General features: G+C 39.9%; 1 protein-coding gene across 3 annotated transcripts in view; it reads left to right on the forward strand.

Moving 5' to 3' along the window:
- LOC124616141 (E3 ubiquitin-protein ligase LNX-like) overlaps positions 1-16818 on the forward strand; it is a 676831-nt gene that overhangs the window by 654990 nt on the left and 5023 nt on the right. For all 3 annotated transcript variants that reach the window (XM_047144414.1, XM_047144415.1, XM_047144416.1), the window contains 6 exons: positions 2748-2971; positions 3858-4257; positions 6421-6725; positions 8084-8453; positions 10597-11014; positions 13640-13772. In XM_047144414.1, coding sequence (XP_047000370.1) covers positions 2748-2971; positions 3858-4257; positions 6421-6725; positions 8084-8453; positions 10597-11014; positions 13640-13772 — 1850 coding nt within the window. The remainder of the gene's footprint in view (positions 1-2747; positions 2972-3857; positions 4258-6420; positions 6726-8083; positions 8454-10596; positions 11015-13639; positions 13773-16818) is intronic.

A 16818-nucleotide genomic window follows, 5' to 3' on the forward strand; every position in this document is an offset into this window, starting at 1 on the left:
GCACAAAATTTCACCACAATTCTTCCCAGTGCCACTGTGCAAGTGTCACACGATGGGAAGATCTTCCCCACATTCACCCCTTCTTTTGACGCCTCTGCGATGGCCAGAACTGCAAAACTGAGCATTGAAATCACATGGTTTTCTTATGGGAGGATGAGGAAAACATTTCCGACTCACCGCCACTCAGAATCAACACGAAAAGGCAGTTTGCAATGGATTGAGCAACAGGATGACATTCTTGACAACTTTTGACACTGCTGACTCCTCTCACCCCTTCCTGGGATGATTCAACCCTTCTGTAAGGACACTGTGGGTCTGCAACAACCTCAGTGAACATGGTCGCATCCCTTTGGAGTGTAGCCCGACCGCGATTTCTGATCTGGTGTAGTGGGGAAACCACTAGGGACCACTCAAATCCATTTGACAAAATTTGAAAGTGATCAGAAGCAGCAGAGGATGTTTATGCTTCTTTAGCTCTCCTGTTTCATGCCCTCCTGTGGTGTGACCACGGAAGGATGCAATATTAACACGTGTGAATAAAATAGCAGAGGATATTTCAAAGACCTCCCAGTCCGGCGGCACCTTTGATGTCAACCGAACATCTTTGCTGCACAGTTTAAAAATGTTCCTGTGCAGAGACAGCCATTCATTGATTCCTAGGCACCAGGATGAGGGGCTTCCCTTTGATAGCCCTTATATTTTACATATGGCCTGCAGACACTGCATTAGCAATGTAGTGCCACTAAGTTGAGCAGTGTTGGAATAGTTCCCTCTCACAATGTCGTCTCAGAATCTGTGAATAGGTTTCTCTGTACAGGAAGATTTTTAAAGTACCTAATAAAGACGTATGGGTGGCATCGAGGGTGTTGCCTAACTGGAGGTCTTAGAAGGACCCTTTGCTGTCTTATTTATGAGTATGTCAATGTTGCACCCCTCTCCTCATCCCCTCCCCTCTTGTGAACAGGCCATTGGAAGTTGCGAAACAGGAGGGCTGTAAAAGCATAAATACCCTTGCCACTTTGGATCACGGTCAAATTTTGTTGAATGGATTTGAACAGTCCCTAGGGGTTCCACCCTATACAGCGAGAAAAAACTGCAGTCACGCAACACTCCAGAGGAGTGGATTCATGTTCAGTGGGATTGCAAGCCCACAATGTCCTTAAAGAAGAGTTTAACTGACCAGTGGGGTTTCAGCAGTGTCAAAGGTTTGAACTCTTGTTTTTGACAGTGAAATGTGTGGAAATCAACATTCTATGAGGCCTTTTCGTGTCAATTCTGATGGCAGTAGGTCTGAAATGTTTTCCTCGGCCACTAATAAGAAAACCACATGATTTCTATGCTGGCCATTATGGTTCTAACCTCCAGCACAGAGAAGTCAAAAGGAGTGAAAAGTGAGTTTAATGACCTTTCCCATCGTGCAACATGTCCATGGTGGCGTTGGAGAGAATTGTGGTGAAATCTGGTGCCAATGTGACATCATTATCCCACCTTGCACCTCACATTAACTTCTCCTGAGCTCAGGATTTCTTTTTGCATGTGTCGACACCTTGATGTTTGAAGAAGATTAACGACCTAAATATAAGTAATGTTTTTCTTGCTGTATGTTGATGAAGTATATTGCTTCAAGTATTAAGCAGACAAATGAAGTTGCTTTATTTCACCATCTGTAGTCAATTACAGATGTGCTATTGCTGTCTGGCAATCACATTTTCATCATGCATACATATTCTTGCACTTAATAGCAAAATGTTTGTTTCTTAATGATTTCTTGTCAGGAAGCTATACCTACAGGCCTATAGTTTATAGTCTCCCACCATGCTTTCTGTCTATGATTTCAGAGTAATCTCAGGGACTACTGTAGGGATTTTGATATGTTTTACACTAATAGATAAACTGATTAACAAGAAATATTTGTGAGTATAATTTACAAATATTTTGGGCAAATGTCTGAACTATGATGAATTGAAGTCCGCCATCACTATGAAAACTATGCCATGCCATTTAACAGTGACAAGTGTAAGGCCATCCTACTGCAGTACTGCTACCGGAAGGCCAGCATGAGCTACTACTGACTTCCTAAATGTGTGGTGCACTAGATCACAGCTTTTACTATTGCCACGAGACATCACTCCAAATGCCAATTAATTTAGGACAGATAACGTTCGTACATCTTGAGAACTTTCTTGGTGTGTTCTCTTAAACTGTTTTAGTCATATGAAAGTGATGACATTCAGTTACTTAATGACATTCTCTGAATTTTCATCATAGTCACAACTCTATGCAGTGACCTGTAAACAAAAGTAACAGTATGTTTGACAAGTCGTCTGGATGTAGATAATCAGTGTTACATGTGCAAAGCCATGGGGGGTTTCTAATATTAAAATAAAAGGACAAATCTACAAGGAAGAAGTTGTACAGAAAGTGAATTTTTCTATGGAATTTAGTTATGTAAAACAGTTGCAATCTACAACAAACGTACTTTTCAACCTTTTTGGTATAACTAATACTGTTTTGATATTTTATTATCTATAGTCAACAAAAGAAGAAGAAGAACAACCTAAATATAAGTAATGTTTTTCTTGCTGTATGTTGATGAAGTATGCTGCTTCAAGTGTTAAGCAGACAAATGAAGTTGTTTTATTTCACCATCTGTAGTCAATTACAGATGTGCCATTACTGTCTGGCAATCACATTCTCGTCGTGCATACATATTCTTGCAGAAATATGATAGGCTTCCCATTTTCTAGGACACAGATGATATCCTGACGACAACACCACCACATGCTAGCACAGTGCATCAAAGTGATGAGCTGCAGCACCAAAATAGTGCACTGCAGGTGGCGACTTCCACTCCCACCACCACCACTGTTGCTGCTGGCAGGCTCAGCGTCTTTTGTGTGTCAGCGTCTAATGAGAATGTCTTCTATGGTGAACCTTCATCTGCTAGGGCACGCTGGCGAAGAAGCCACGGGTAGGTACCTTTTATCCTGCCCATAAATTTATTCAGTAATGATATGACAATTATATGTTGTCTGTTTTCATTTGAACCAGTGAAGTACTGTTTCTTTACTATCACTTGCTCCTGAATCAATTTTGTTCACAGTATTGTCCACTGTAGTAGTATTTGTGAAACTCACAAACCTCTTATTGTTTTACAGTTTACTGAAAGAATGGCATGTTGTCTGCCTATAACTCTTTGTTTCTTGTAAATCACCATTACTGTCATTTTTAAACGTAATGTGTACTCAGTTGCCTGACTGACAGTTGTTCCTAAACTAAACACACCCATAGCTGATTTTCATGTGCCAAAAATGTAATGTCAGATGCAACAATCAAAGCAATGTCTAAATTAGTGCAATATGCAGAGAAAGAGCATCAGTTTATGCAAAGTTTTGTGCAATGTAAATGTCACTTGTAGAAATTTTTAATGCAACACTAATTAAAATATTTCATGGTATGAGCGATGGAGTGTTTTTGGGAGTTGAGCCAGGCTGGCAATCCCATTGTTATGTAACATACATCAATGACCTATCTGGTGCTGTTTGCTGGGTTCTCCAACTGATGGTCTAAGACATACTGCTGGCTTTGGCCACTTAGATTGGTCAGTCTAGTTGAAGTCCAGGTAGTCAACATACCTTAGACCATCAGTAAAAGAACTTTAGGCCAGTCACTGAGACAGTGGGCGCAAGAGCGAAATTGTAAACCCTGAATGTGCATTTTCCTTTTTCAACGAGTTTTGTACTGTAATAATATGTTACAATACTGTTAGCCTCAAATATTTGAAGTGAATTTCTAAAATTTATTATTTAAAATTTTTATCAGCTATGCAGCAATGTTTCATACATGTACCTGTGTAGGGGTGGTGGCAGCACTGACTCATCATGTCTTTCTGCAAAACTACGTGCCATGTCTGAGCGCTACCTCCGGACATCTACAAGCAGACTCCTGGCCAAACTATACCGGCACAGTACTCCTACTCCTAGACCTGCTCCTGAGCCAGAAGTGGATCTAGGGACTGAACTAGGAGGTGGTGATAGTGGTGGCACCAGAACAGCAGAGGATGGCTCTGATGCACAGGAGCAGCAGCATCAGCAGCAACAAAAAGTAATGAAGAGCCGTGCACGATCTGGCAGTACGTGTACTGAAGCTAAGCTGCGAAGCTTTTCGTATGGTGCACTGCCTGGGATTGATGACTTCCAGCGCAGGCATAACCCCATATTCTCTGACGATGATGAAGATGGGGACAGTGGGATCCTGGTGAGTGCTTGCAGTAAAGTATACTGTGTCAAACTACAAAATGATTGCACCAGTGTCTTCTCTTATAAGCAAGAGATATTTTGAGAACTTATTCACATTGTAAGTGCAGTAGGACTTACACAACTGTGAATCATTTCTATATGTGTGTTCTTTTGTGTCTTTTTACTGGAGTAGTCTTTCAGTATTCATACTGTAGTTGGAAAATATGTAGAATACTACACATGCAGAACTATGTTCAGGATTTTGTAATAAATGTGAATAAACTCCTGAAACACATTGTAGTATGCTAAAAGTTCTGATATCTGAAACAGTATTTGTACAGTGGCAGACTTTCTATGGTGGACAATATTAAAAAGTAATTCACAGTTGTCGGGGGGGGGGGGGGGGGGGGGCACTGTAACTTTATGCTACAGTTTGTTGTAGTTTGTTCACTTAACATGGGAAATAATTTATCATTAATCTTAAAACTCAAGACTGACACAAATTCAATTGTAATCATGGCAGACATTTATTATGCTACAATATATTTGGAATTCTGTTAGTAAATGAGATGGTATAGACAATGGAACTGCATTTAAGAGAACTGTGGTTCAAACCATACTCCAGACATTCTGATTAGCTACACCATGGTCTTTGTAAATAACACTTGGATATTGCCAACATAGCAGTTACAACCACCACCACTACCACCACCACCATCACCACCATCATTATTATTATTCTTGCACTAATCTTGATAAAAGGTGGTGATATTATATTTCACATACTTAATAAGCTCATGGTAAGAGCATGCATAGCTAGGTCATGCTGCAATGCTTGTAACTGTCCTGTTAACTAAGGTACTCTAGTCATAGAAAAAACCACAGTTGTGCCTCCTGGCCTGTTACTGGAATTACCTTCGAATTCTGACAAGGATTAACTTTAAACTCTTAATTTGTAACGAAGCATCAAGAATTAATGACATTCATTTGACATTGACCAAAAATTAGGTATTTATATATTATTGATAAAATTGAGTTTTACACATTCATTCTCTTACCACATATCTGAGCATGGTCTATTGAAGTTGTCTTCTGTTTAGCCAAGCTTTCAGCATTTTACCAATGTAAAATGTGTAACAAATATATTTAAGAGAATTTAGATACCAGAAGTCACTCAGGGCTCTAGCCCAACAGTGACAAATGAAATATGTGAAAAAAACAAAAGTAACAGAAAATTATAACAGAAGACACTCAGAATGCAGAAAAATTCATGAATGTGACCATCTATTCTGCAGAACATTACATTATCCTCTTAATTTAGATGAGTTTTTTTTTTCTTCACAAATATGCATACTGTACTTTTGATACAAGGAATTGAGTTCTATTAACCAAAAGTGTGGTGCACTAACACTTATTAATATAGGGCACCAAAATTTTAATTTTTGGAAAATGGGGTGTCTATGAGTCACAAAAGCTGATGTTGAAAAAGCAAATTTTCACAAAATGATATCATGGATAGATACACAGCTAAATACAACAAACTTTAGCCTAATCCTTTCTTAAACTAGAGTATATACATGACTTCTTCACATTTCTGTGCTTGCTGCACTACCATTCTTTCTGTTCTGTTTTGGGTAAGATGCCTGTAGTTACTAATTAACAGATTACATGCTAATACAGTGGCAATTACAAAAGAAAATAGTGCAAGTGATGGTGAAACTAACAAATCATAATTACTTCTGCCAGATCTGTATGAGAAGCACTAGTTTATAAGTCTGCACCCTTACATATTGGATTTACCCTTCTTAAGTGCAATGAAACATTTCCTGCCTAATGAAGAGAAAGCTGGCAATGGCATACATTTTTGAAATTTTGTACCTTTTTCTTTCTTGCCCCTGCTTTCATGTTACTCACAGACTGGCTAAGTTCAAAAGATACTTGTTTCAGGAATTCAAAAGATGCTGAATTTCTTTCAGAGATATTTATTAGATATTAAATTTTGATGACAAATCTGCTTCTCAATAATAATAACAATAATAATAATAATAAATTGTTATTACAATAACACTGGTGCAGCTTTGATGAAACATGTATTACCAGCACAAGAAAAACAATTCATCAAAAGCATAAAAAAAAGAAAGCTTTGCAAAGGCAATATAAATCATAAGCTATATGTTGGCAGGTGAGTGATTCAGCCAACTCATCCGTGGATGAAGGTTGTTCACTGGCACTCACAGACAGGCAACGACGACGGCAGCGGGCACCCGAAATAGAGAAAACTCCTGACCGCACAAGCCCGACACCACCTCTGCCACCGCCACCTGTACCACCACATGGAGCAGCTGCTGCTGAGACACGTGTTGTGACTCTCATGCGAGACCACCCTGGACAAGGACTGGGCATCTTCATTGCGAAGACACGTGCAGCTCACCGTGCTGCTGCTGGTTATGTTGTGGCACACATTGTGCCTGGTGGGCTTGCACATAGGTATGACAGTGCTCTTTACTAATTTTATTTTATATGAAAATTGGTTACCAAACATTGAATAAGGAATATGCTGAAACCTATCACGTGTGACTACTTTTGAGCAGATATGTCTCACTGGTGATGGAGATAGTAGTAGAGCTTGTTCTATAGCACAGTCACATGGCTGTAAAGTGTGTTTGGGAAACAGGTTAGTTTTCTGTAATCCAGCCCCAAAATTATGTCACTATCCTCCACACAACTTTCAGAGTACATTTTTTTCCAGCCCTATCAAGTTTCATGACAGCCCAATTGGATATTGTACCTAAAAACAAATCATTTCCTTTTCATAAGTTACATCTTTGTGACTACTCTTATTTGAAAACTTGCAATTATTGTTCTCTTACCTCTTCTTCAATGATAGCATCATTGCACTCCACATAAAAAATTGACTGCTATATATATAATCCAGTGCTAAAAGATCCTCTTGACTAAATCGCGAGTCACCCAAGAATGAATCCGTTATATACATGGCTTTTCAAGAAGAATAGGGCATACTCTGTGAGGTGGTTGTCTGGACCATTCTGAAGAGAACATAGCATTCAACCCTATGCTCTATTTTTGCTGAAAAATGTGTACAGTAGAGAATAAATTTTTCTACAGTATATCAATGATGTTTCATCTCTGATTTTACTCTTGTAACTACTACTACTTATCTGCTTACAATATCCAGTTGTATCTAAGAGCCTGTCCTAAGAACATTGATACTGCCATGTCAGGGGTTAATTACAATCTTTGTTCAGTATCACAATGGGTGTAAAATATAGACCTTATACTAAACCCAAAGAAGTCACAGGTCATCCTCAAATCACACCAAAAGTTTATTAGAGGACATGCGTTTTGTGAAAATGTTCTTTCAATCTTAAATACTTCTTACCCACTTATCATTAAAAAACAAGAAATAGGATGAACACCTAAGTTGGGAAGAACAAACTGTTCTCTCTACTGCCTGAATGTATACCAAAAAAACAAAAATTAGTCTAGTCCTCAGTCCTGTCAGCAGTACCTGGGTGTGGGAGGAAAAAAGCAAGCATTGCAGTGCTTAACAGTATCATTTCACAAGCTGATTCGTCAATTATTTTGAAAACAGCATTAAACTAAAGCACGAATGCAGTAGAACATAATGTGTCCTGAGTGACCAAACTCTTATTTCTTACCCAAAGGCAGACCTATTCCTAACAACAACTTTCATACATTATAAGTGGTAAATTAATTGAATAACAGAATTTACCAATGATCAGCACCCCACCACTAGTGTATGACACAGTTATAGTTTTGTGAAGATGTATTAAGACAAGTATGGTTATTTCTCTACTTCTCAGGGAGGGCAGTCTGCGTATAGGTGATGAAATCGTCAATGTGAATGGACGGCGGCTGAGAGGGCTGAGCATGTCCGGAGCACGTGACGCACTGCGCACGGGCCCACGTCATGTTGACCTGGTTGTTGTGGCACGTGACCCTGAAGCAGCACTAGCACTTGTTGGCACAGCACACAATGCAGATGCTGATCCTGAAACAGAAGCAGATGCCGAGTGTGAGCAGCGAATGCAGCAGCAGCAATCAACAGTGGGGCGGGGTCGCAGTATGCGTGAGACATGTGTCGACTATGAAAATGTGGTGCTCACTACAGTGGGTGGCCAGTCACGACTGATATCTGTTGGCACTGGCAGTGAGGATACTCTTGTTGCAGAGGTAAGCTTCATCAGCTCAGTAAACTGTTTGCACAATTCCTGAGTACATAAGACTGAGTTCACACTAGTTGCATTTATCTGTGATCAATTTATTGAATATCAAATTCTACACTGAACATGCAGTTAACACCCAGTTTCACCATAATATACTGTAGATCCCTCCAGCAAACAAACAAAAAAACAGTACCCAGAAAACTATTTTGAACACCACAGTGCTTTACTGATCATGGTCCTGTTGGAGGTGGTATGCTGTTGCCTTTCTCTGACTACTGAACTGACTGGCCCAGCCAGTTATAGGGCAACCTCCAGTTTAACATGTATTCTGAACCTCAGTGAATCTCAGCATCTTTTACGTTGGCAAACATTGCCAGAGGTGAAAGGGTGATAAAATGCTAAGGTTGACCAGGGATCAAACCCGAGTCTGTTGGATTTATAGTCTGGTACTTTATCACTGAGCCACCAAAACTGTATCCAGTGGGTGGGAAAAAGGACAGGTCACACCCATCTATGAGAAGGGTAGTAAATTTCATTGACATACATTTTCTGTAAGAACTTCAAAAAGATTCTGGGCTCTAAGGCAATGAGGCATCTGAAACAGAATGATGTTCTCCATATCAACCAGCATGGATTCCGAAACATTGGTCATGTGAAATCCAACTCACCTTTCTCACATGCCACTCCAAAAGCCTTGGATCAAGGCAGTCTTGACTCCTGGGATGCAGTTGACTCTATTCTGTACCAACAATTGAAAACAAAAATACAATCATCTGAGGTATGAAAGGAAGTTTGTAACTGGGTTGAGTAATCCTTGGATGAGAGGACACAGAATGCTATCTTGCATTGAGAGTCACTTACAGAAGCAGAAATAACTTTAGGTGTGTCCCAGAAGTTTGTGCTGGGACCCTTACTATTCATGTTGTATATTAATAACTTGCAGACAATATTAATATTAACCTCAGAATTTTTGCAGATTATGCAATTATTTATAATGAAGGACTATTTGAAAAACAGCTGCACAAAATATTCCAGCAGATCCTGATAAGATTTCAGAGTGATGCAAAGATTACAAACATGCTTTAATTGTACAGAAATTTAAAACTATGCACTTCATAAAATGCAAAAAAGTAGTATTTTTATGACTTCAATATGAATGAACAATACTTGGAATCAGTCAAATCACATAAATACTTAAATGTAATAGTTTGTGGGTATATCAAATGGAATGGATTTTGGTTCACTGGTAGGATACTGGGAAAATATAGTCAATCTACAAAGGTATCAGCTTGCATAACACTTGTGCATTCCACATTAGAATATTGTTTGAGTTTATAGGGCCCAAACCAAATGGGAGTAACAGGTAATATAAAGAATGGCTGCGTGAAAGGTCTCCGAATTGTTTGAACCACAGCACAGTGCCACAGAAATGTTGAAAAAAGCCAAGTTGGCAGATGCCACCTGGTGACAGCTTAAAAAGAGTTCATAAACCATTAATCAGTGAGGAATTTGAGAATATACTTCAGCCCCCTTACATTTTGCTACCATAGGAACCTCGGACACAAGATTAATTACAGCATGCACAGTGGCAGTTAAACAACCATTTCTCCTCATTTCTCCTGCACTCCATATGCAAATGGAACAGGAAGAAACCCTAGTATGTGGTACCCTCTGCCATGCACAACACAGTGGTGCAGAATACATATGTAGATGTAGGTTGCTATAGAGTTACAGACATGTGCTGTGGCCTTACAGCTTCATATAATGAAACACTTCATACTGTTGGTCATGCTGATGTTCTTTGTTAATTCATATAAGTGTGTGAGCTGGTTTTATACACGAAGTTTTAAACTTCCAAATTCCTAAAAATCTACATATTGTGATTGCTAGAATCTTTTATAAGTGATTCCAATAAAACAACAATTCTTCCAAAGTTGGAACATCTAGTTCTAGAACATATGAAAGTAATTGAGATTGTGGAAAGTGTTTTGTTGCCTCTCAGACATAAATACTGAACTAAAAGCAGGTTTTTTTTTACGCTCCCCACTTCCTGTTATTCTTTTTTTTTTTTTCTCTCTCCATCATGCAGTGCACAACTGTTTGAAATTTTTGCAGCTTCCATATTTCTGACCAATTTAAATGCTTTGCAGGTGGAAAACGATGGTATCAGTTCTCCAGATTTGTCATTGCCATCCCAACCTTCATCTCAGCTTCAGGAAGAACAGCAGCGTAGACAAAGCAGAGAGGAGGAAGAAGGAGAGCATGTGACACATTTCCAAAAGCACAGTGCAAGTGGACGACGTGACAGAGACAGACTTCGGGCTGCTTGTCGAAGCCACGGCACACTGCTAGACGATTCGCCACCTTCCAACTTCTGCACGCTACCACGCCGGCCTCGCTCTACACTTGCCACATTCCATACAATAATTTTCCAGAAGGGGCCAGGGAAGAAAAGTCTTGGTTTCACTATTGTAGGTGGCCGTGATTCCCCACGTGGTGCAATTGGCATCTTTGTTAAGAGCATTTTGGAGGGTGGCCAGGCTGCTGATGATGGCAGGTTACGTGCAGGTTAGTTCATATGCTTAAAGAGCATAAAAATGTTTGCTTTGATAAAAATTCTAGTATCTGTAATATAAAATGAAGTATTTGACAGAGGGTTGAGGCTATAACTCAGATTCTCTTTCTGCTCCATTCAGCTAAATGTTAACCACCTTTACACTATCTGAAGTTCACATTCTATTATATCGCCAACTTAAGTTTTAAGAAATACTAGAAAATAAATGATCGGTATGACAGTAGGTAAGAATTTGCTTCTACTCTCTGAAGTATATCAGTTTTCGTGACTCACTTGAACAAATTACATACTAACAGAAGTGATTCCGCTGCATAAATAGTTCCCAGTTTTACGGTAGAGATTAAAAAAATATCAAGCAAGCCTAAGTGAATGAACTTTCAACCACCTAAATTTACAGGAGCTGGTGTTGGGGATGAAGTGTGGAGCAGATGGCACACTACAAGAAACAAAGAATATATACACTCAAGCACCAAAGAAACTGGTATAGGCATGCGTATTCAAATACAGAGACATGTAAACAGGCAGAATACTGTGCTGCAGTCGGCAACACATATATAAGACAACACATGCCTGGCACAGTTGTTAGATCAATTACCACTGCTACAAAGGCAACTTATCAAGATTTAAGGAATCTGAAAGTGGTGTTACAGTTGGAACATGAGGGATGGGGCACAGCATCACAGAGGTAATGATGAAGTGGGGATTTTCACCTACGACCATTTCACGAGAGAACCGTGAATATCAGGAATGCGGCTGAAAAAGATCCTGCAAGAGCGGGACCAACAATGACTGAAGAGGATCGTTCAATGGGACAGAAGTGCAACCCTTCTGGAAATAGCTGCAGATTTCAATGCTGGGCCATCAACAAATGTCAGCGTGCGAACCATTCAACGAAACATCATCGATTTGGGCTTTCAGAGCTGAAGGCCCACTCGTGACCCTTGATGACTGCATGACACCAAGCTTTACACCTCACCTGGGCCCGTCGGCCCCGACATTGAGCTGTTGATGACTGGAAACACGTTGCCTGGTAGGACGAGTCTCATTTCAAATTGTATCAAGTGGGTGAATGTGTATGGGTATGGAGACAACCTCATGAATCCATGGACCCTGCGCATCAGCAGGGGACTGTTCAAGCTGGTGGAGGCTCTTTAATGGTATGGGGGGTGTGCAGTTGAAGAGATGTGGGACCCCTGATACATCAAGATACGGGCTTTGGCAATTCCAGCAGGACAATGCGACGCCCCTCACATTCATAATTGCTACAGAGTGGCTCCAGGAACACTCTTCCGAGTTTAAATACTTCTGCTGGCCACCAGACTCCCCAGACATGAACATTATTGAGCATATCTGGAATGCCTTGCAACATCTTATTCAGAAAAGATTTCCACCCTCTTGTACTCTTACAGATTTATCGACAGACGTGTAGGATTCATGGTGTCATTTCCCTCCAGCAGTACTTCTGACATTATTTAAGTCTATTCTATGTTGTGTTGTAGTACTTATGCATGCTTGTGGGGGCACTACATGATATTAGGCAGGTGTATCAGTTTCTTTGGCTCTTCAGTGTATAAACAAACATTGAAACAACATCTGCACATTTAGTAAGCAGCTTCAAGAAAAGTGATCCTCGACAGTATACATAAGCGTTAGTATTGCCATTTTCCAGAGAGCAAAAAGAAGGCACTTCATGAGCGTGTTGGAGGAAATGGAAATCTACACACATCTGGCAAAAAATCTGGACACCATCTAAATGAACAAACAAAACTTAGAAATAAAAAATTATTAAGAAGTTTGACAAAATACTTTCCGTAATTGATAATTCAGAACAGGAGACAATATCAATGTCACATTATAAACTGATTTTCTTTAAAGATATAAACTTAATAGCAAACCACATCTCTCACACACAAATTGATAATGTAATAACCGTGCTAAAATACAACAAAATGAAAGTGTTCATACTTGAAAAATTACATTTAATGTCATGCAACATAAATAAAAAATATTGCTTGTAACTAGTAGCAGTAAATAAAATAGGAAAAGCAGTTCCGATAGATTACTATTACAATTTCACGCATTTCATACAAAAACCTCACTGTGTTGTACTGAGCAGCATGCTCTGCCACTGGATGGACAAACAAATGAAAGACAACTTTCTAACCATGTGCAAGAGCAAATTTTGATACCCAGTGGCATGGAGAGGCTGCTGCTCAGTACAACACAGCCACCTTCAGTGACTATTTTACAACTTGTGTCACCTGGGTTCTGTTTCTCTCTCTGATACCTCCCCTCTCCATTCCCCTTCATACCAGTTCTTGAATTGTGTAGGTAGGAACTACCTTAACAAATCCTATGACCATGCAATCCCCCCTACCATACCAGTCTCCCTCTCTCTCTGTCTCCAATTTATACATTTATGGACTCTCATTCATGTTGTTCCCTCAGCAATCTATCTCCATCTTTCCACCAACATCCACTCCATTGTATCCCCCACGGGCAATGCTTTCTACTCCTGCTTACATACAGTATGTATTCAGTTTTAGGTAAACCCTTATTTTATAATTATAGCCATTGTGGACAAGATTTTATTTGAAAAATTAATTGTTTTCCAACAGGTGATGAAGTTCTTGCTGTTAATGGACAAGTGTGTCATGATCTCACACATTCCGAGGCAGTAGCACTTTTCAAAAAAATCAAGACTGGGACAGTTGCACTGCACATCTGCAGGAGGGTTCGCACAAAAGAAATGTAAGTAAGATTGTATGTGGAGTATGTATCCTTCGGTTTTATTTCTAAGATTACATTACTTGTGACAATGGAACCACACACACACACACACACACACTATGTGATCAGGAGTATCTGGACACCCCTAATACCGTACATTTTCATATTAGGTGCATTGTGCTGCCACCTACTGCCAGGTACTCCATATCAGCGACCACAGTAGTCAATAGACAATGTGAGAGAGCAGAATGGGACGCTCCACAGAACTCATGGGCTTCGAATGCGGTCAGGTGATATGGTGTCACTTGTGTTGTATGTCTGTGCACAAGATTTCCACACTCCTAAACACCCCTAGGTCCTCAGTTTCCGATGTGATAGTGAAGTGGAAACCTGAAGGGACCTGTACAGCACAAAAGTGTACAGGCCGACCTCGTCTGTTGACTGACGGAGACCGCCGACAGTTGAAGAGGCTCGTAATGTGTAATAGTCAGACATCTATTAGACCATCACACAAGAACTCCAAACTGCATCAGCATCCACTGCAAGTACTATGACAATTAGGCGGGAGGTGAGAAAACTTGGATTCCATGGTTGAGCAGCTGTTCATAAGCCACACATCACACTGGTAAATGCCAAACGACACCTTGCTTGGTGTATCTGGACACCAACATTGGATGATTGAACAGTGGAAAAACATTGTGTGGAGGGACGAATCATGGTACACAATGTGGCGATCTGATGGCAGGGTGTGGGTATGCCGAATGCCCGGTGAACATATCTGCCAGCATGTGTAGTGCCAACTGTAAAATTCAGAGGTGGTGGTGTTATGATGTGGTTGTGTTTTTCACGCAGGGGACTTGCACCATAATATAAACACCTTGTTGTTCTGTGTGGCAGTATCACAGCACAGGTGTACATTGATGTTTTAAGCACCTTCTTGCTTCCCACTGTTGAAGAGCAATTATATTTCTCCGCTGATGTGCCACTCTACAAAAATGCTATGTTGTTATTTTCCATTTATTTGTTAATAGAATCCTCCTGTTATTTCAAAGATACAGTTCATGATATCAATATCTCACTGTGTGACATGGAGCCCGATTTATAACAACTGGATAACTTTTCAAGAACACTCGTGAACCAGTCTTCATAGTGTAACATTCATCTTACAATGTTAATTTGCACCACCTTTTTGCCCAATAAAACATAAGCCATCATTTTGCAGAAACCAGTTTTCTTCCCAGTGTGGACATAATAATTTTCTTTCCAGCCATTCCACTCTTGAACTCTTCCTCTGTTATAGTTATATACATTTTCTATCTTGACCATCCAACTTCCTGGAATGGTTCCTGCCAAACCAAGTCTCAACAACACAACAAATAGTCCATCCAATATTTTATTTAATTGTGTCAGAAGTATAAAGCACGGCATATAACAACAAACAATGATTGAAATTTGTAAAACAAAATTTGTAAAACACCGAACTTAAGTAAACAAAGAAGTAATATGTAAAATTATAGGACTAAGAAGTTTTGCACTAAAAGCTGTCCATGTCTAGTACATAGCTCCCACTTTATTAAGTGCTCTTGTCCACAGTGATATAGCACCAGTTCATCTGATATCCCCATCTGTTCATGTTGCTTCTGGTTCTTGCAACTCTGGAACATAGCCTGTTCAGAGATCTCCCTATGTTCCATTCCTCTGTGTGACCCGGGGAACATTGTTCCCATGGTATGAAGGCATGCTGGAAAGTAATGCATATGAATTTTTCATGTGAAAACCCTTAAAGGTTATTAAACAAAACAAATGATGATAATATTCTACACATTTATTCCTAATGTCTACAGGTCTGCAACTCTCTGCCACTAGAGGCCTCCGAATGGTAGCATGTAATGTGATGTGATGTGTAACATAACTACGTCGGTGCGTAAGAAAGAGTGTGCTGTAACTGAGTTTCGAATTCAAAGAGTTTGTCCACACATGGACCACCAGCTCCTCCAGCATAAAAGTGCCAGACCACACAAGTGCTGTGAGATCTGCAACAATCCTATACCTTGCGCTCACAGTCATTGACCGTCCTCCATACAATCCTGACTTGGCCCCATCCAATTTTCATCTGCTTCCAAAACTTAAAGAATACCTTTGAAGACTTGACTTTGATAGGGATGAAGCAATGCAAGCAGAGGTGAGGTTGCAGATCTGTCAACAAATTCAAACATTCTACAATGACAGTATCAAGAAAAACTGGTTTCTTATTGGGAGAAATGTATTCGTCACCAGAGTGACTATGTTGACAAGTAAATATGTGGACATGAATAATAAAGATGCAGAAAGTTAATAAAATTTGTTTTAAATAAAAAGTTTTAAGAGTTTTTACATAAAAAAATTTGGAGGCATTACTTTTGAGTGTGCCCTTGTACATACTCATATCGGAGATGGACAGTTTTTCCTTGCCATGTTCCTTCTCGAATTTGTTGTGGTGTATTAGTGAGATTTTCTGTTGTGTACAAGGAACTCCTCAATATAAGATGGTGGCAGGCTGGCTGATATCCAACAAGTAGGTAACAGTACATGTACATGTAGTTTCTCCATTTTGGCTGCCACTTCATGTCTGATGCTAGGGGGCATCATACCAACTAGGTAGTACAGCTTGTTAGTCAGTGCTGGTCTCAAACAGCTTACAATGATGTGGCATTATTCACTGAGCAGTATGTCCACTTGCTTGGCATGGCTGGTGTTATAGGAAGAACAAACACACTGTATGGAATGTAGTACCTTATAGAGCAACATGTAAGATACAGGATGTGTATAGCGCTGAACACACTGACTGAACAACAATAATACAATGTAAAGAATAGGCCGAGCACTCGTTTGCAATCACTTTAATACTGCTGTTTCTTTAGCAGCTCACCAGGAGGCTGACCCAAGTGGGCTCTGTAAGCAGGCCTGTGAAATGTATGGACACCCACACTGAAATCGAGTGCGTTGTGAGTGAAGGTATATGAACTGCTGTTATATGACCCAAGACAAGTGTACTCTGTAGCCCAAGTCTTAAGCTGTAGTCCTTACT

The sequence above is a fragment of the Schistocerca americana genome, chromosome 5, assembly GCF_021461395.2.
Source record: "Schistocerca americana isolate TAMUIC-IGC-003095 chromosome 5, iqSchAmer2.1, whole genome shotgun sequence".
NCBI classification, from domain to species: Eukaryota; Metazoa; Arthropoda; class Insecta; order Orthoptera; family Acrididae; genus Schistocerca; species Schistocerca americana.